General features: G+C 48.6%; 2 protein-coding genes and 1 non-coding gene across 6 annotated transcripts; 2 read left to right on the top strand and 1 right to left on the bottom strand.

Moving 5' to 3' along the window:
- The first annotated feature begins 11,765 nt into the window (after positions 1 to 11,765).
- On the top strand, positions 11,766 to 12,979 carry LOC147976078 (uncharacterized). Of its 3 annotated transcripts, XR_015601309.1 has the most exons (3): positions 11,774 to 12,248; positions 12,707 to 12,804; positions 12,885 to 12,979. XR_015601309.1 is itself a non-coding variant. In XM_087518524.1 (2 exons), coding segments are annotated over exons 1-2 (348 nt in total). In that variant the 5' UTR covers positions 11,775 to 11,901; the 3' UTR covers positions 12,708 to 12,979. The 3 variants fall into 3 exon arrangements, 2 of the variants coding, with proteins under 2 accessions (XP_087374649.1, XP_087374650.1); XM_087518524.1 differs by having other exon boundaries at positions 11,775 to 12,248; positions 12,707 to 12,979; XM_087518523.1 differs by lacking the exons at positions 12,707 to 12,804; positions 12,885 to 12,979 and having other exon boundaries at positions 11,766 to 12,252.
- LOC125551930 (anaphase-promoting complex subunit 11) lies at positions 12,027 to 19,094 on the top strand. 2 transcript variants are annotated; one of them, XM_048715338.2, is made up of 3 exons: positions 12,027 to 12,248; positions 12,707 to 12,804; positions 15,902 to 19,094. In XM_048715338.2, the coding sequence occupies exons 1-3, from the start codon at positions 12,242 to 12,244 to the stop codon at positions 16,163 to 16,165; spliced, it is 369 nt and encodes a 122-aa protein (XP_048571295.1). In that variant the 5' UTR covers positions 12,027 to 12,241; the 3' UTR covers positions 16,166 to 19,094. The 2 variants fall into 2 exon arrangements, with proteins under 2 accessions (XP_048571295.1, XP_048571296.1); XM_048715339.2 differs by lacking the exons at positions 12,027 to 12,248; positions 12,707 to 12,804 and adding an exon at positions 13,131 to 14,298.
- On the bottom strand, positions 13,799 to 13,916 carry LOC125555212 (U5 spliceosomal RNA). The gene has a single exon (XR_007304646.2). It is a non-coding gene; the product is annotated as a U5 spliceosomal RNA (small nuclear RNA).
- Positions 19,095 to 20,037: the final 943 nt, after the last annotated feature.

Raw genomic sequence — 20,037 nt, 5'->3', positions numbered from 1 at the left:
CGGTAACGGTAAATAAAGTGCAGCAAGGTAGCCCAATCCTTTTGTGGCAAAGGACAGGCCAAAACAGTATCTTATAATGAGCAAAGTGTTCTTGAGGGTGCACGGGAATTTCATCTAGTCACTTTCATCATGTTGGTTTGATTCGCATTCGTTACTTTGATAATTTGATATGTGAGTGGACCGGTGCTTAGGAGCTATTCTTACTTGAACAAACCTCCTACTTATGATTAACCCCCTCGCAAGCATCCGCAACTATGAGAAAAGTATTAACATAAAATCTAACCATAGCATTTAACTTTTGGATCCAAACCGGTCCCTTACGAAGTAGCACATAAACTAGGAGCTTCTGAACACTCTAGCAACCCATCATCTAATAACTACTCCACAATGCATTCCCTTAGGCCCAAATATGGTGAAGTGCCATGTAGTCGACGTTCACATGACACCACTAAGGGAATCACAACATACATATCATCAAAATATCGAACACATATCAAGTTCACATGATTACTTGCAACAAGATTTCTCCCGTGACCTCAAGAACAAAAGTAACTACTCACAAATGATAATCATGCTCAAGATCAGGTGAGTATTAAATAGCATAATGGATCTGAATTATAATCTTCCACCAAATAAACCATATAGTAATCAACTACAAGATGTAATCAACACTACTAATCACCCACAAGCACCAATCTAAGGTTCCGGCACAAAGATTGAACACATGAGATGAACTAGGGTTTGAGAGGAGACGGTGTTGTTGAATATGTTGATGGAGATTGCCCTCCCCAAGATGGGAGAGTTGTTGGTGATGACGATGACAATGATTTCCCCCTCTAGGAGGGAAGTTCCCCTGGCGGAATCGCTCCACTGGAGGGCAAAAGTGCTCCTGCCCAAGTTCCGCATCGAGACGGCAGCGCTTCGTCCCGAAAGTCCTTCCCTTGTTTTTTTCTAGGTCAAAATGATTTATATACTAGAAGAGGGGCACTGGAGATGGGCCGAGGAGGGCACAACCCACCAGGGCGCGCTTGAGCTGCCTGGCGCGCCCAGGTGGGTTGTGCCCACCTGGTGGGCCCCCTCTGGTAGTTATTGGCTCCAACATTCTTCATATATTCCAAAACTATTCTCCGTAAATTTTCAGCTCATTTGGAGATGTGCAGAATAGGTAACTGTGACGTAGCTTTTTTAGGTCTAGAATTCCAGCTGCCGGCATTCTCCCTCTTTGTGCGAACCTTGCATATTATGAGAGAAAAGGCATTAGAATTACTCAATAAAGCATTATTATGCATAAAAAGGTTATAAATAACAATAGGAAAACATGATGCAAAATGGACGCATCAGGTACTCCCCCCTTAAATGAATATTTTGCAAGCATGGTGGAAATTTCAGCTTCATGTATCTTTCTTTTATTAGTGACAATATCTTTCATGCATTTTCAAAATATCTGTCAAACGTGTGCGCAAAAAGATGGGTCTAAGCATTTCAACAAAGCGTTCAAAATCCTCGTCATCCTTATTTTTCGGGGCTTAGTAGGAAAAGGCATGGGTTTTTGAACCTGTGCATAACGCCCATGAAGAACAATCCCGAACCACAGCTGAGGGAGTCCTGGATTAGGGGGTGTTCGGATAGCCGAACTATACCTTCAAGCCGGACTCCTGGACTATGAAGATACAAGATTGAAGACTTTGTCCCGTGTCCGGAAGGGACTTTCCTTGGCGTGGAAGGCAAGCTTGGCGATACGGATGTTCAGATATCCTACCATTGTAACCGACTCTATGTAACCCTAACCCTATCCGGTGTCTATATAAACCGGAGGGTTTTAGTCCGTAGGACAACATACACATCAATAATCATACCATAGGCTAGCTTCTAGGGTTTAGCCTCTCTGATCTCGTGGTAGATCAACTCTTGTAATGCCCATACCATCAATATTAATCAAGCAGGATGTAGGGTTTTACCTCCATCGAGAGGGCCCGAACCTGGGTAAAACTTCGTGTCCCCTGCCTCCTGTTACCATCCGGCCTAGACGCACAGTTCGGGACCCCCTACCCGAGATCCGCCGGTTTTGACACTGACATTGGTGCTTTCATTGAGAGTTCCTCTGTGCCGTCGCCGTCAGGCCCGATGGCTCCTACGATCATCAATGGCGATGCGGTCCAGGGTGAGACCTTCCTCCCCGGACAGATCTTCGTCTTTGGCGGCTTTGCACTGCGGGCCGATTCACTTGGCCATCTAGAGCAGATCGAAAGCTACGCCCCTGGCCGTCAGGTCAGATTCGGAAGTTTAAACTATACGGCCGACATCCGCGGGGACTTGATCTTCGACGGATTCGAACCACTGCCGAGCGTGCCGCACTATCACGACGAGCATGATCTAGCTCTGCCGCCGAACAGTGCCCTGGAGGCCGCACCTGCATCGGCTCCGGCCCCTGGTTCGGAGCCGATCGCGCCGATCGAGGATGGGCGGTTGGACGCCGCCTCGGGGGCTGCGATCCCAACGGCGGTTGAGCCGAACACCAGCCCCGTACTCTGCAAGACTCGTGACTCCATGGAGCCAGATTCTTCTCCGGACTCCGAACCCTCCGCGCCCCTGCCGAGCGAATCCGATTGGGCGCCGATCATGGAGTTCACGGCCGCGGACGTCTTTCAGCACTCGCCTTTTGGCGATATCCTGAAGTCACTAAAATCTCTCCCTTTATCAGGAGAACCCTGGCCGGACTACGGTCAGCAAGGTTGGGATTCGGACGATGAAGAAATTCAAAACCCACCCACCACCCACTTGGTAGCCACTATCGACGATTTAACCGACATGCTCGACTTCAACTCCGACGACATCGACGGTATGGACGCCGATGAAGGAGACGATGAAGAATCAGCGCCTATCGAGCCCTGGAACGCCACCTCGTCATATGACGTATACATGGTGGACGCACCCAAAGATGACGGCAAGGAACGGAAGGACGCACTGAAGGATTGTTCCCTCGAAAAGCAGTCAAAGCGGCGACGCAAGCGCCGCCCCAAATCCCGCCTCGACAGAAATAGCGATCACACTGATCCAGCGCTGGAGCAGGGCGAACCGCTGCCAGACAACGGCAATCCGGATAATCAAACCAAACAAACAAACCCTATCAATGATAATGGCCCGGACGACATAACACCGGACAGGCACTCGGAGCAGCAGAATGCCCGTAAAAGGCTCGTCGCCACCGCAAGGAGCCTCAAAAAGCAGAAGCGGAGGCTCAAGGCCGCGCAAAACACGCTCCAGTTCAGATGGAGCAAAATACTCAACACTGCAGCAAGGTACGGCGACAATCATCCCTCCAAGAGCTACCCAAAGCGGAAGCTGCTACCCGAATTCGATGAGGAGGCCTCAGACCCCCCACAACCAAATATCAAAGCAGCCACCTGGTCGGATAGACGACCCCTCTACCACCACAGAACGGCATTCAACGCCGCTCACAATACAACACGCGACCCATGCAAGGGCTTGCACCCAAAGGACGGCGCAACAAGATCCATCTATGGACCACGCAAGCGCGCCCCAGCATACAATGCAACACAAGCATCCAAACAACGCGGCACACCCAGCTACAGGGGTGTCGCACACCCCCTATGTTTCACCGATGAGGTGCTGGACCACGAATTCCCAGAGGGATTCAAGCCCGTAAACATAGAGGCATACGACGGAACAACAGACCCTGGGGTCTGGATTGAGGACTATATCCTTCATATACATATGGCTCGAGGGGATGATCTCCATGCCATCAAGTACTTACCTCTCAAACTCAAAGGGCCAACTTGTCACTGGCTCAAAGGCCTCCCCGAAAGCTCCATTGGAAGTTGGGAAGAGCTCGAAGACGCCTTTCAGGCAAACTTTCAAGGGACTTATGTCCGACCTCTGGATGCGGACGACTTGAGTCATATCACTCAACAGCCCGGAGAGTCAGCTCGAAAACTTTGGAACAGGTTCCTTACTAAAAAGAACCAGATTGTCGATTGTCCGGACGCCGAAGCCTTAGCGGCTTTCAAGCACATCGTCCGCGATGAATGGCTCGCCAGGCACCTCGGCCAAAATAAGCCGAGAACGATGGCCGCATTAACAAACCTCATGACCCGCTTCTGCGCGGGTGAGGACAGCTGGCTAGCCAGATGCAGCACCGGCGACCCCAGCACATCTGAAGTTAGAGATGGAAATGGGAAATCACGGCGCAATAGCAGTAACAAACGCCGGAATAAAGAAGACATCACGAAGGGCACGACGGTAAATGCCGGATTCAAAGTCCCTCGGCCAAACCAAAAGCCGCCCTCCAAAGGCACCAGAGATGAACTGTCCAGCCTCAACAAAAGTCTGGACCAAGTATGTCAGATCCATAGTATCCCTAGCAAACCTGCTAATCATACCCACAGAGAATGTTGGGTCTTCAAGCAGTCCGGCAAGCTTAACGCCATACACAAAGGGGAAGATACACCAGGTGAAGACGAGGACGAGCCTCCCAATCAAGACAAGGGGGAACAAAAGAAATTTCCACCCGACGTCAAAACAGTAAACGTGTTACACGTGATCAAGAGAAAAAACAATGCGACACTCCCCGAAAAAAATACCCAAGTGCCCATCACCGCGAAGTCCCGCCACTGGTCGTCTCAACCGATCACCTTTGACCACCGTGATTACGCATCAAGTATCCGGCACGCAGGATGGGCTGCACTGGTATTAGACCCAGTAATTGGCGGATACCACTTCACACAAGTCCTGATGGATGGCGGCAGTAGCTTAAACCTAATATATCAGGATACAATCCGCGGGATGGGGTTAGACCCAACACAAATTCGCCATAGCAATACTACCTTTAAAGGAGTAACGCCAGGCCCAGGGGCTCGTTGTACGGGCTCCCTCCTACTACAAGTTATATTCGGCTCCCCCGATAACTTCCGTCGCGAGCATTTAACTTTCCACATCGCTCCATTTAAAAGTGGGTATCAAGCACTACTCGGAGGCGAGGCTTTCGCTCGCTTTAATGCAATACCACACTACGCATCCCTAACACTCAAGATGCCCGGTCCACGTGGCATCATTTCAGTGCACGGAAGTATCAAGCGATCTCTGCGCGCCAAAGAGAGTGAGGCTGCCTTAGCAGCCGCACACTAAAGGCGCCCGGACCAGCAAAAGCATCCAATAGGTCGTCAAGACCTCAGACACAACTAACCAAATCCGGCGCCGTTGCTCATATCAAATAAACGGTCACACCCCTATCTTTCAAAAGTACAAGGGGCTCAACGCACGCAGACGAGTGGCGATTTCTTCTTATCTTGAATTATACATGGTTTCTTTAGAAAACTATCCTTTTGCACGACAACCTTTTTACCTAAATTCCTCTCTTTTACAGATAATCATCGTTCTACACCCGTCCAGGACACGGCACAATGGAGATACAGGCGCAGACGTGCAGCAGGGACCCGACCCAAGGATTCTTTTTAGATTAAGACCCTGCGTAAACCTTTTTTACTGTCGCTTGTTGATACATATCCACCGTTGAGAAGGATGCTGACGTTTTGGCATGTGGCCACGCCAGAACAATGCACGTACCTGGACACAAGGGGCTTCTTACAAAGGCCATTCTTCAGGCCCGGTTTATACCACAAAGACCGAATACCTTAGGGATTATTCGGCGTCGCGAGTTTGGCCCTATATGCATCAGCTCCGAATCATTGTCTTTGGTCAAATGTTGGGTTTGCCCGGCTCCTATGTTTTGGTGCCTTACGTTCCGCTTTACCGGCTAAGGTAGCACCAGGAGAACTACTGCGATTGTGCCCTGGTTCATCCGGACGAGCGCCTCAGTAGAGAAAGCCAAAAACTGACTGTCATGATCTAGCGTGAGACTGGTCAACCACTCGATGACCCATGGGAATGTTAGAATTCCTCCGCCTTAACGAAGGGCCGCTTTCCGGCCAGGCATATACGCACCCCAGGATCGGGAGAGTGCGGAGCCACCAGGGGCTATCTAGTAGCCCCACTGTCAAACTCCTATGGCTAAGTGAAAGTGTTAAAGCATTATAGTCCGGTAGCCTCGCTCGCTCCGCTATCACCTCCTTAATAGGACCAAGACGTTGGGTTAAGTGTGAATGCGTGTTTCTGCGAACACCTCCGCATTATATGCATGGGGGTTGAAGCCGACGACTGCAATCTTTCAGGTTATACACATGTATACATAAACGGCCACCCGGGAGGCATCACATTACTTTCAGGCAAAAGTATAAAAGTAGCATCATAAAAATTTAAAAAGCATTTCGCTTACAATGAGATTACATGTCAATCAAACATAATATTTTTTGAGCACTGGGTCTCTATCAAACAAGCACCCTCAAGGACTTCCTCAAAGTAGTGCTCAGCAGCCCTTCGACCTACGGCCGAATCCTGCGCTGCAACAGTGGTAGCATCCATCTCTGCCCAGTATGCTTTAGCACGGGCAAAGGCCATCCGTGTGCCTTCTATGCACGCCGACCTCTTCATCACATTTATGCGCGGCACCACATCGAGGACCTGCTGCACCAAGCTGAAATAGCTGCTCGGTTTTGACCTTCCGGGCCATAGTTGATCCACAACAGACCTCATGGAGAGTCCGGACAACCTATTTAGTTCGGCCCATCTAGCTAATTGGTCCGTCAACGAAAGCGGACGCTCGGGAGAAAGGAATTGCTTCCAAAACAGTTGGTCTACTTCACGGTCCGTCTGACTCTGGAAGTACTTGGCCGCATCGGTAGCGCTCGCCGCCAAATCCATATACGCATCCTACGAACTCCACAGCCGATCCAGAGGTGCATACCGTGGATCTCCGTACTTCCTCTGCAGCATAAAGGACTTCCAGGCTACAATATCCCCGGCTTCCTGCAGCTCCTCCTTCTTTGCCCTCATAGCAGAGCGGAGGTCTTTTCCCGTTACAGCGGCCTTCTCAAGGTCCGATGCCTTCACCTGGTTTTCCTTTTCAAGAGCCTGGCAACAGTCTACGGCGACTTTTAGCCATCTTCTTCTGGCTCTCGCCATGTGCGGCCTTCTCGGCTCGCAACTCTTCGGCCGCCTTCAAAGCAGCCGCATTACCCAATCTTGCTTGTTCCTTGGCTTGGGCAAGTTCCACCCGCAAGGCTTCAACAGTGGCAGCTCCATCTGCAGTCATAACATGTCAAAAACACTGGCATCATACTCTTCCTATTTGGCGTTTACCAGACAAGGATCCTTACCCTGCGCCTCGTCAAGCCTTCTGTTAACAAGCTTGATGTCGGCATCTGCCGCATCTAACCGCTGTTCTAAACGGGCAAACTGGCTAGTCCGGCTGGCCACCGGAGCTTCCATCTCCTGCACATAAAGGCAGTATGGTTATTACCTGGGAATATGATCCTCCGTTCGTCATCGTTTCCGACGACAACCAAAGTCTCAGGGGCTATTATCTACACAGGGCACACCTAGCATGTGCAGGACTATTACACATCCCTTTTCACGTACCTCAAAGCCTGTCAGTAGACTCATAAAAGCTTCATGCAATCCGCTTTCGGCGGACGATATCCTCTCCATCACCATATTCATCAGCACACGGTGATCATCTGAGATGGACGCTCGCCCCACCAACTCCCTCAGAATGTCCGATCGCACACTAGACGGCGTCGGACTCTTTTGTCTACCCTCTTCGGGAGCCGGACACTGGGAGCCTCGGGGATCGATTGGATCACCTTCTGGCCTCTCCGCACTCGGAGAGGCCCTCCACGACGACACTTCAGGGTCGCCCGCTTTCGGAGCGGAGGAGTCCGGAGGAGGCGTCTCACTCTCCATCATCTCTGGAAGAAGATCCCCCGAAGACGAACTCATTTGAGAGGGGCTAAGGCCCGAACTACACAAATACATGCGGTGGTTATTTTCTCAGAAGAAAAAAGACGACATATCTGTACCACTAAAGTTTTCGGGTCACTTAAGACTCCCGGGAGAATTGACCCCCCCGCGGACTTTGTGCGGCAGCACCACCCCTCGAGGTAGGGCCCCCGGTAGAAGATTTCTTCTCCCGTTTGGAAGCTTCGGCTTCCGAATTCCCGGGCGCAGTCCTTTTCCTTTTCCGGTCGTCTTCCTCCATGGAGACGCTCGCTCCCTCGGTTAGAATAGGCAACATTGGGGGCCCGCATCCGCCCGCGTTACCCTCCACAATATCTTCCTTCAAGGGATCTGGGCAAGGTGCGGTCTGGAGCATCTTTTCCAATACCGGATTCTCCAAGCCTTCAGGGAGGGGGGCCGAACACCGAATCAATTTCGCCTTTGTTAGCCAATCCTGGTCGAAAAAGCAAACTCTCAATAACTTCGCAACGAAGGAACGATAATGTGTTTGGCCGGAAGATTCTTTACCTGTTCGGCGGCGCGGTTACTGCTCAGACCCACGTCATCAGTGATTTCCGGGCACTCTACTTGATGTCCGAAGAATGACTTATACATATCCTCGTGCGTCAGGCCGAGAAAATTTTGAATGGCACACGGACCCTCGGGATTGAATTCCCACAAGCGAAGGGGCCGACGTTTACAGGGCTGGACTTGACGAACCAGCATAACTTGTATTACCACGACCAAGCTGAGGTCTCCGTTGAAGAGATCTCGAATGCGGCTTTGCAGTAAAAGCACATCCTTAGCTGGACCCCAGCCTATTCCTCTGCTGATCCATGACATCAGTCGTGGTGGAGGGCCCGAGCGAAAAATGGGGGCGGCCGCCCACTTGGCACTTCTAGGAGTCATGACGTAGAACCACTCCTGTTGCCACAATGCAGACACCTCTGGGATGGAACCTTTGGGCCACGGAGCTCCCGTCATCTTGCGTATTGAGGCGCCTCCACACTCTGCATGTTGCCCTTCGATCACCGTCGGCTTTACTTCAAAGGTCTTGAGCCATAAGCCGAAGTGGGGGGTAACCCGGAGGAAGGCCTCGCATACGACAACAAAAGTCGTGATATGCAGGAAGGAGTCCAGAGCTAGATCATGGAAATCTAGCCCGTAATAAAACATCAAGCCCCTGACGAAAGGATCCAGTGCAAAACCTAGACCCCGGAGGAAGTGGGGGACGAACACAACGCTCTCGTTGGGTTTGGGAGAGGGGACAGCCTGCCCCCGGAGAGGCAGCCGATGCGATATTTCGACGGTTAGATACCTGGCCTCCCTCAACTTTTTGATGTCTTCTTCCGTGACGGAGGAGGGCATCCATCGGCCTTGAAGGATGGATCCGGACATGACTGAAGGTTCGGAGCACCTGACCTGAGCTTTGGGCGTTTGAGCTTGAGGCGGGGGAAGGATTCGATTGAGCACGGGAGGGAAAAGTAAAAGCTTTGCCCCTTTATAGAGGGGGTGGATATCAAGCGTCCTCCCCGTGTCCGTTTGGGCTTGCATATGATCTAGGAATCCTAGAAGCGGTTGGGTTACCCACGCCCATATTGATGAGAATCCCGTAATGAGGGGACACGATCTCTGCTTTGACAAGACGTGCCAAGGAAACCGCCTCGCATAACGGGCTGAGGTGGGATAGTGAAACGATTTGGATAAAGGATTGGTCGTGGCATGTCGCACCACGGAATACGTCAGCAGATTAGATTTGTGTTAGTATTATTATTCTCTCTATGGCAATATATGGAAACTTATTTTTCAGAGCCGGACACTATCTTTGTGTTCAAGATCTTCTATGAAGTATTTGGAGGAGGAACCCGCCTTGCAATGTCGAAGACAATTTGCGAGCCGGACTCGTCGTCATTGAAGCCTGGTTCAGGGGCTACTGAGGGAGTCCTGGATTAGGGGGTGTTCGGATAGCCGAACTATACCTTCAAGCCGGACTCCTGGACTATGAAGATACAAGATTGAAGACTTTGTCACGTGTCCGGAAGGGACTTTCCTTGGCGTGGAAGGCAAGCTTGGCGATACGGATGTTCAGATCTCCTACCATTGTAACCGACTCTGTGTAACCCTAACCCTATCCGGTGTCTATATAAACCGGAGGGTTTTAGTCCGTAGGACAACATACACATCAACAATCATACCATAGGCTAGCTTCTAGGGTTTAGCCTCTCTGATCTCGTGGTAGATCAACTCTTGTAATACCCATACCATCAATATTAATCAAGCAGTACGTAGGGTTTTACCTCCATCGAGAGGGCCCGAACCTGGGTAAAACTTCGTGTCCCCTGCCTCCTGTTACCATCCGGCCTAGACGCACCGTTCGGGACCCCCTACCCGAGATCCGCCGGTTTTGACACCGACAACAGCGAGCACCTAAGGAACACAAATGGGGCCGCCAAGCCATGTCTTCAAGAAACAATGCCCCCAACAAAAGAAACAACGCCAAGGACGCCGCCATCTCTGATCCAGGTACGGACCTAGGCTTTCCCCCAGGCACGACACACCGAGAGAGAGAGAGAGGTGCCTACACTCCACATTGATGCGTCCAAGGAGGGGAACGACACCCACGCACGCCCTCGCTGCTAGCATCGACCGGAGCTATGCAACCTTTGGCATGTATCACCACACACCTATATCCCATGCCACCAGAAAGAGGCAACACCGCCTCAAGATGTTTCACTCCGTCATCGCCGCAACGCCTCACCATAGGAGCCGCATCAACAGGCCACAACAGAACCTCCATCAAAACGGTCGGCACCACCACGCCGAGTCCACTGCCGACGCCAGTACCACCACACCGAGTCCACTACAGTCGCCAACACCACTATGGCACCCAGCAGTAGTAGAGCCACAATGTCACCACGCCTAATAGCGGCCTTAGCCCGAGCGCACTACCCAGATGCAACAAGGGTGGATCCAGCGCCGCTAGCTGCAGTGGCCGTCGAGGTAGCACCACTAGACACAGGCCACCCCACCATCACCGATGCCGAGTAGAGTCGTCGCCGTACCTACGCTGCATCGCGTCGCCAAGATCACCAGCGGCTAGATTCGTGTCGTCGTCGGGGTGGGGGGGAGGGGAGGAGGGAAGCCGCGCTCGGGAGAGGCCTCGCCGTCATCGACACTGCCCAGGCTTTGCCCTGCAGTGGCCCACAACAACAGCGAGGGAGGGAAGCGGGGATGAGGCCGCTGGTAGTGAGGATGCTAGGGGTTCCCTTGTGTCGCCTCAGAGAGGGACATGGGTGTCGGGGGGAGAGGAGGGAGGTGAGTCGCTGAAAAAAATGATGGAGAACAAAATGTGTTTGAACTATGCGTAGGACGTTTAACAACGTTTTGAGGGATGGTGTTCGACATGCCCTTGCCATAGACCACTGGAACAGTGGACGCCAGTGCAGTGCATCTGTTGGTAATGATGTCAAATCGTATTCTAATCCCGAGCTCAAATGCACCCCGATGAACAGTAAAATAAAAAATAGTAAAAAATAAATTATATTTTTTAGTAAACTTTGATAAATATTTTGTATGCTTAACAAATTTTAGAACGAAATAACATTCGTGGAAGTCGTGGCCAAAAAAAAAATTCAGTACTCCAAAATATTTTCGGAAACTAGCATTTTCTGAGCATCAATTTTTTTATGACTTCCATGATGTCATTTCGTGCTGAAATTTTGCAAGAATGCAAAACATTTATCAAAGTTTACCATAAAAGAATTCAGTTTTTCAAAATTACTATTTCTTGTCAACTCTACTGTTCACTACGGTACATTTGAGCCCGCAGATACTCCACTTCCCACAACAATCTTTTCTTTCTTTGTGTTGTCAAACAAAAAAGGCGTCAGCTCATAGCTAGGAGGAGACTCGCTCCTAGTCCCCACCGCCAGCTCGTAGTCCTTTTTCTTCCATCAAAGAAGAACCGGGGGAATAAAGGGGGACAAGAGAAGGCACCAGCGGAATTTTCCTTTTTCCTCCCCGAAGCGCAGCTCCGCGGGCGGCTTCGCGATGGCCGCCGCCGACTACGACCGCGCGTACCGCCCCTACGCGCCCTCCTCCGCCGCCGACTACGACCGCCCCTACCGCAACGAGATCGTGCCCTACGGCGACCGCCGCATCGACCTCGTCGTCAAGCCGCCGCCGCCCACCAGGTCCCCGCCGCCGCCGTTGCCGGTCACCAAGAGCGGAGGCGGAGGCGGGATAGGTTCCGCCTGGTGCTTCAGCGACCCGGAGGTGAAGAGGCGGCGTCGGGTGGCGAGCTACAAGGCGTACTCGGTGGAAGGAAAAGTCAAGGCCTCCTTCCGCCGGGGCTTCCGCTGGATCAAGGACAAGTGCACGGGCTTCATCCATGGCTGGTAAGGATCACCTCCATTCCTTCGGTCTTCTCCCTTGGTTCCCCGCTCCCTTCTAATTTCACCATCCTGAATCGGCCGTGGCTACCCGATCATGGAAGACCCCTCCTTCCGCTGTGGAAACGGGTTTCATCCGTGAAATCGCAAATCCGTTAGCCTTCTATAAACACTACTAGAAGGGATTTCATTTCTCGCATAAAATTTCTGTCGTTTTTTCCGGTTCCTACGTGTTGGTATAACTGCAATCCTGTTTCATCCTCCATTATGCAAGCTTATTTAAGGAAATAGTGCTACATATGACATGACAGATCTCCAACGAGTACCAAATTGATCACAACTTTTATTTCCACGAATGCTCCCCTTTCCAAGTAGTAGTACTGTAACATATCACTAGTACCACAATTTGGTCCTGATATTTCAACCTCGCCTCTAATCTACCCCTTGTTAATTCTCTCTTCCAGAATCCGTGGTCTTGGGTGAGTTCTATTGGGATCGAAGAAGACGCTGCAACAATGTGCGAGTAACGGATGCTGTTGCCTTTGCTAATTTTGTCCATGAGGTTGTGATGGTAACTTTTGGGTCAGGTTTATAGGAAACAAAAAATTTAAGAGCTTCCTCATGAGATTGCTTTGATTGCAGATGCTGTTCTTACTGTCTGCTAGTTAGCTAGTTATTTCAAGAATGTCTCAACAGGAGTTGAATCTTTGGAAAGGAACTGGTTAATTTTCATGATATCTCTATATGCCTCTCCTTAAGCCACGCCATTCTGCATATGTATTTTGATGTTTTGAGATATTATTAGGTTCTTTTATACCACTTCAGTGTGACGGAGGCATGGTTAGCTGAATCATGAGAGGAAAATGGGCCATCCCCAAATTGGCGTATCAGGAACCTGTCAATTTGTTGTGCCGTTGCCGCCAACTGTTTTCAATTTGCTAAGACAAGACTTTGTTGTCCCACTTATGAGCCGTCCACTGCTCTCAATTGATAGTTTCCTCTTAAGTTAGCAAAAAAAAAGTCGTTTTCCTCCATGAGCGTAACATAACCTGTGTAATTAAGTTGGGTGACAAATTTGAGAGCATGCAACTTCTCCATTTGGGTGGATGAAGTGTGCACGTGAAAGATTCCTGCTGCTGCTGCATCAGGCAATGGTCGATGCGATGCGACTAGCTCACACTCACATGAGTTGGTGCGCAGAAAGAGACGATGCGCCTGGGCTGGGGGGCGTCAACCGTGAAGCCGCGTTGCGTAGCATCTGGAATGAGTTGTCCCCTCGCCTGGAGGGGGTGGCAAAGATACCTTTCTCGGGTCGCGCCTGGTGGAAATTATCTTTTTTTTTTAGGGGTGCCTGGTGGAAATTACCTGACGGAGATCGATCGAGCTGTGCAGTTTTGACACCCTGACGGGTACCGCAACAGACGATGCATGTGACACCTCCTTGCAGAACCACAATTCGTACAGTATCCGTGTACGACATATGCATTTAATTTTCAGAACAATACAAATGGGACAAGTAGCTCAATAATTTTTCCGGATTTTGGTTTGATGGGGTCCCCTCCTTAAGAAGAAGACACCCTTCAAAAATTAGTGTATGCTGATAATTGTGGCGTGCACACGGTATTCTTTAGTAAAAGGCGAAAGAATAGTTCGCTTTGTGCTCACCACGCAGCTGCGTGCTTTACTTCACTGCACCCTCGCTCTCTTATATAGCCAGCCACCCGTTCGTTCTCGCTCCCGCTGGCGAGGTGGTACTATTGTCCCGGGTCTCAATTCTCACCGGCAGCACCACAACGCACAACACTTCAGCCCAGGGCTACCACTGCCACGGGCCGCATACAGACTTGAGTTTCGGCCCATCCTTTACGCCTCCCTTTTGACCTTTCCCCTCGCACCTCTCGCCTCTCCACGCACAAACAAGCAGACAGACCGGAGTGAGTCGAGTGACTGACTGGGAGGGAAAGCAGACGAGCGGAGTCTGCGTCCACGCGGCGACCAAGGGAGGTCGACGGCGGCCTGAGGCCCGCGCGTGCCTCCTCCATTGCCCCCCGTCAAGGTACTGCGTCGCTATCCCTAACCATAACCCTATCTTCTGCCGCCCCCCAAAGCCGAATTCGCGGGCGACCTCGACAATTGTAAAATCGCCAATGCATTCTAACCGCAAATCGAACATGTGCTGGTCTGTGAGTGCTTACGGCTGGCATGAACCATGGGGTGCATCGGCCACTGAAGGCGCTGCTGCGTGGCGTTCTTCTCATGGACAACATCGGTATGCACATGGAGTTTATGGGCATAAAGTGTTCGAGGAAATGCCCTGCTCAAATTCCAAGCGTTCTATGTACAGTACTTTTAGTAACGGGGAAGGAGCTTGTTCTGGGGCCTCTTCTTATGGATTTCCATGCTATGGTGCTGTCATTTCGTTATTTGCTGGGTGTTCTTCTGGTATGGAGATGGTAATGTCTCGGTAGGGCTTGGCAAGGGTAAATACTAAAGAAAATCTAATAGTAATCAAAGAAGGAGGACTATCTTTGAGCTTTGGCTTGATTCATTGTCTGGCCCGACCAGCACTGCTCCACTCCTTCGACTATTCCTAATTTCGCTATTACTTTTGCTTCCTAGTTACTCCCCCTCTATCTCAAATACATTTTGAGACGAAGGGAGTAGTTATCATGTTCCTCCTGTCCTTGCAATCCCCCCCCCCCCCCCCCCCCCCAACACACACTCAAACACTATGCCCGCTGTCAATTCTATCTTTTGATTATGATCAATCCATTCCGGAGATAGCACGGCATCGCCCTCCTTGAGCCATTCGAATTCAACCATTCATATGTGGATCCATTAGGTTCTCCCCAAACATTGGTTTTTCCACAGCATACAAGATCGATCTCAGTTGAGCCATAAGAGTTTCTGCCCTGGCGCGCACATCTTATTTTTTGTAAAGTCAATGGTTCAACTGTATTCGTATGTCTCAGGGCATGTACAACGGAGGCATCACCCTGGTACTGCCTCAGCTCTTAAACTAATCAAAAAGTAATGAAGCCACCATTTTAAAAAAATTCTGTCCAACAGAGGCCACACTATGTAGCGGACCCACTGTCCTTCACATGCATAGCATTGTTTTTCTGCTCTCTCTATCCCTCTCTTGCATGCATCAGCGCAGCATGCCTTTTCTTCCTTTCTTCGTTTTCACATCCGAAGAGGTTGGCTCTTCTGCAGGATGTAGCTTTAGTCTGCAAGCAGCACGTTGCGTCAATTTGGAACCATCCAAACCTAGGTGGCAGTTGGAGCACCCGTCCACCGTGTAGCGTTGTACAAGCCCTCATGTTAAGCCCGCCCCTGCATATCGTGAAGAAATGTGTTGACCATGTCACTTTGTGGATGCTAGTAGTTGGGACTTATGAGCCATTCGAATGGTGTACTCTGTTATTGACTTGTATCCTTGTAGCTATCTATCACTCTATCTTTACCTGCAAGTTGCAACTTCAGCCATAAAATTGAAGACAAGAAAGCTAATACTGCATGTGTTCTTTTAGACCATTTAATTTTTGTGAAACTTCTCTTCTCCTGTCTGCCTTATTCCTTCTTGATTGCTATCTGATAAGCTGCAATTAGTACAATGTTCTCATGACTCATGCATTGCATCTACTGCTGTATTCCAGGTAACAGCCATGAAGGTCAAAATTCTTCAGTGGCATGCGGTGGCTTCTTGGACATGGGACGCACAAGATGAGACATGTGGCATATGCAGGATGGCTTTTGACGGCTGCTGCCCTGATTGTAAGTTCCCTGGTGATGATTGCCCAATCATTTGGGGTGCCTGCAACCATGCTTTCCATCTTCACTGCATACTCAAGTGGGTCAATTCTCAAACATCAACCCCCCTTTGCCCCATGTGCCGTAGGGAGTGGCAGTTCAAGGGCTAAGGATGTCTCAAACTATGTCAGTACCAAGAGTTTTCATATCTCCTTGTAGAAAACTAGAATGAATGTGTAACTGGAATGTAGTTGGGTTGTCTTGTAAGTGCCCTGCCATACTTTCTGGAAGTCAGGAATGTCGGCATCTTTTAAGTGAAACCATGAGACCTTTGAGCCACAGCCATTGTGTCTTTTCAAGTTGTGACCATGCAAAATTCAATGATTGACTTTGAAAAGTCCAAGCAGCCTGAGATTGTGACATTTTTTCTTGTTCAGCTTTTTACCCGCAGATGGCCTCCCATGTAGTAATTCGATTCCGGTTGGATAGTACATACTGTAGATATAACAACTAGCAGACAAATAGCTTGTTCTGCTAGACTTATATTCATTTTAACAATGACACATATATCAGCAGGTTTTAAGTTATTAATATGATTTGATGAGCATTTTCCAGGCTATAAATTGAAATGTATCACATGTGAGCAAGTTACACTGGGTCAGATTTTATCTTGTGCCAATTATGCCAGCAGATATCATCGAGACTTGGATTTTTATCATGTAAAGTTAAGCATGTTTTAGGCGAACAAGTAAAGACTTATTATGCTTAGTTCATGATATTTATTTTACTATACGCAGGTCGTTTGAATAAAGCATTAGGAACATTGTAAAATACATTGTGGTTGAGTAGCAACCTGCCAGAACTATATCTAGCATCTAAGACAAAATGGACATGTCGGTGCACCATCCATTTCGTGCTTATGATTCTAGTTTCAGAACTTTGAGTTACTCAAAAAGCTTCTTCTTTAGATATCTGTGTCTTGCCTGGATAAATAGTGACTTGAACATTGGTGCCTGTAGTGATATCCATACTACAGGCATTTGACCTTTGGTTGCTAGTAGTTTGTATGGGTGATAGTTTAGTGATATAGTGGGATACTGCAATAAAGAAAGGTTGTGGCAATATTCTTAACATCTGAGAAGTAGCATCAATCATGTCACTAGTTTGATCAATTATTCCTATAGGCAAGTGGTGTGTATTTTGATGAACATCTTTAACCTGTGCAGAAATTATCGATCTGTTCCTCGCTATAGAATAAATTAGACAATCAGAATCGCTTCTGATCAATTGTAATGCAAATATCATTTGCCCATCTTGACTAGCAGGATGCAGTGTTATTTAGCCAGATATACCCTGATCCCTGCTTATGCGCAAGATCTCATAATAAGAATATGGCTTGTCCATTGTAAGGATCAGTGCCTTGAAACCGATGCTGGGTTGAGGGAGTTTTCTCCCTCTTCCTTGTACATTTCCTTTTCTTCTTAATGAAATGATACGCAGCTCTCCTGTGTGTTCGCAAAAGAGATAAAAGAAGTTTCAATTCTGCTACCTTTGTTGCTACTCTACAAGGGCATTATACTTCTTGAAAGGTACATATCAGAAAACAATTTGATCATAGAAGAAAATGGAAATCTTTGGTATTCATGGGTTGTCACTATCTGGACAATTAAATCAAAAGAAGCAAATGGACATTATGGATAACTTTTAGTAGCATTTTGGAGATGCTTTTGCAGTTATATTTCTATGTGTCATAAGCTGGTTCCTTTAGAAAAAAAATGTTTTTTTTTACAGTTACATAAATGGTCCGCATTGTATGTATTGTTACTCTTTGGGAATATTTTCTTCTGATTTAGGAAAAAGCAAACTTAGTCGACAAGCACTAGCACCTTCGGCATTTTTATTCAGAAGAACAATTGTGAGCATCATGTGGAGGTCGGGACTAAGGGGCTGTTTGGTTCTAGGTCTTAATAATGCCACATTTTGCCACACATTCTTTACCAAACTTACCTAAAGTTAGTTCAACAAAATGGAAGCCACAAGTTGGCAAGCCTAAGGGAATCTTGGCACACTTTTTCACTGTATGTGTTGTGGACCCTAGTGTGGCAAAAAGCATCTTGCCTAAGATGAGGCTTGAACCAAACAACCACCTAAGTTGGTCAAACTTATCTTACCTTACGTGTGGTAAGGTGTGGGTGTGTGGCAACCATAGTCACAAACCAAACAACCCCTAAGACCCAGGTGCGCATGGTGAGCATCCAGACATTTTGGAGAGATCTGTTATCTATGCTTGATGAGTAATATAGCATGCAAAATGCTCTTGAAATTTCCTGCCCATATGTTCTCTTGTTAAGCAAACTAAATGTCTTCAATAAAGAAAATAGGGGGGCTTTATATAAAAGAACAAAAGGAAGTTGAAAAATACCGCCAGCGTCTCGCCTGTTTAGTAATTCAGCTATTACTTCTCTAATATAACTAAAATTATTATTTCAAGCATGCCCATTAATTGAGAAGATCCAGACTGGGTCTTGACTTTTCAGAGGTCCTTGGGTCTGAATCAATCTGTTTTGTCTATCTAGGACTTGTTGTGCTGTCCAATTCCTTTTTGCAGGTGGGCAATCTAGCCCTGCTATTTCGTGGCCGCTACCTCTTCATTCTGAATGAATCATTCGTGGTAAGCAGGTAATGCTTTGTCGGGCTAATGGCATCACATCCTTCAGTACTGAACGGAAAGGTGATATTATAATCTCCTCAGGTGACGGATGACAGCAGTGATCTTAAGTATCGCGGTCACCGTTAGATCGTTTTGTTCAGTTTGCATATCTCCCATGCTGCATGATTCCAAAAAAAATCAGGTGAACTGTCTTGTTCAGCGGAGCCTTAGCACAAAAGCAACCAGGAATTGTTGAGGCTGCAGCTATATGACAACAGAGCTGTAGGTGTTTGTGGTGAGCAGTTTGGTAGTACCTGCGTAGCTGCATGACAGGCTTGGGTTTTCCAGCGTGTGATCGCTGTGTCTAGTTGTCAGCCAGGATTTGTGGGAATGCCATGTGACCCCATGAACCAGATTCGTATAAGAAATTTGTTTGCTTTTGGTGTTTATATCTCTGGTGAAACTTCATGGGAAGCTTCGGGCTAGTGCCTCTCTTTTAGCTTGGCTGTGCAGTGATTTTCAAGGCTAGCTGTGCAGTGATTTTCGGCTGTTTTATACCGGCTGAGGAAATTTGTATTCGTCACCTTTTTTATGCAATACTCAAGACAGAAACAGAATCTTAGATCGGGGGTTCAGAAAACATGACGGTAAATTTTCCGGCTTCAGTTCTTCAGGCTGTTTTGCGTTGGGCTTTGGTACATTCCTGTGCTTCGACGCAGCGTGGAGACCGCGTACACGATTTCACTTGTGCGGCGTGACACTGTGGAGCTCTTGGCCTGGCAAGTACAGTACCCCTGAGACTCTGAGGTGGACGCGCAAGGTCCACGTCCGCCTCACAACTATTGTGAAGCTGCCAGTACCGCGGGGATTGCGCTGGTAGTTGGGCTTAAGGTCTTCATAGTCCACACTGCTACGCGGTTTACATTCTTGATTAAGCAAAGCCATGTTCCCCACTGACGAGCAGCTAGAGTTAACTCCATGGAAACGCGTGGCTGTGGCTATAATTTTATAGTAAGAGTGATTGGTTAAGAAGGAATGATGCGTCATTTGAGAAGCGTTCACAGAGATACAAGCAAAGCAATTCGTTCTTGACGCTATACCACGTGATCTTCAGCTCCACTCCATCACAATTCACAAGTAACTAGATGAAAACAAAATGCACAGCAAAGCCAGGCTAGCAGCTAGCTAGCTACCTGTCCCGCGAAAAACTACAGTTGTGCCCACGTACTACGAACGCAGACAGTGGGCTAATTACGCGAAGTACCAAGGAAATCACAAGGAGCTTCAGTTTCGATTATTCACACCCTGTTCCTGTAGATTGCCGCTTGATGAAGGCAAAACAAAACGCCCCTGTCTGTCATGGATGAAAACGGCCCACGGAACAGACAGTGG

This window comes from Triticum urartu, chromosome 4A (assembly GCF_056163025.1).
Source record: "Triticum urartu cultivar PI428250 chromosome 4A, HENAU_Tu73, whole genome shotgun sequence".
Classification (NCBI taxonomy): domain Eukaryota; kingdom Viridiplantae; phylum Streptophyta; class Magnoliopsida; order Poales; family Poaceae; genus Triticum; species Triticum urartu.
Note: the sequence above shows the minus strand (reverse complement) of the source record. Positions and strands in the feature narration are given on the sequence as shown.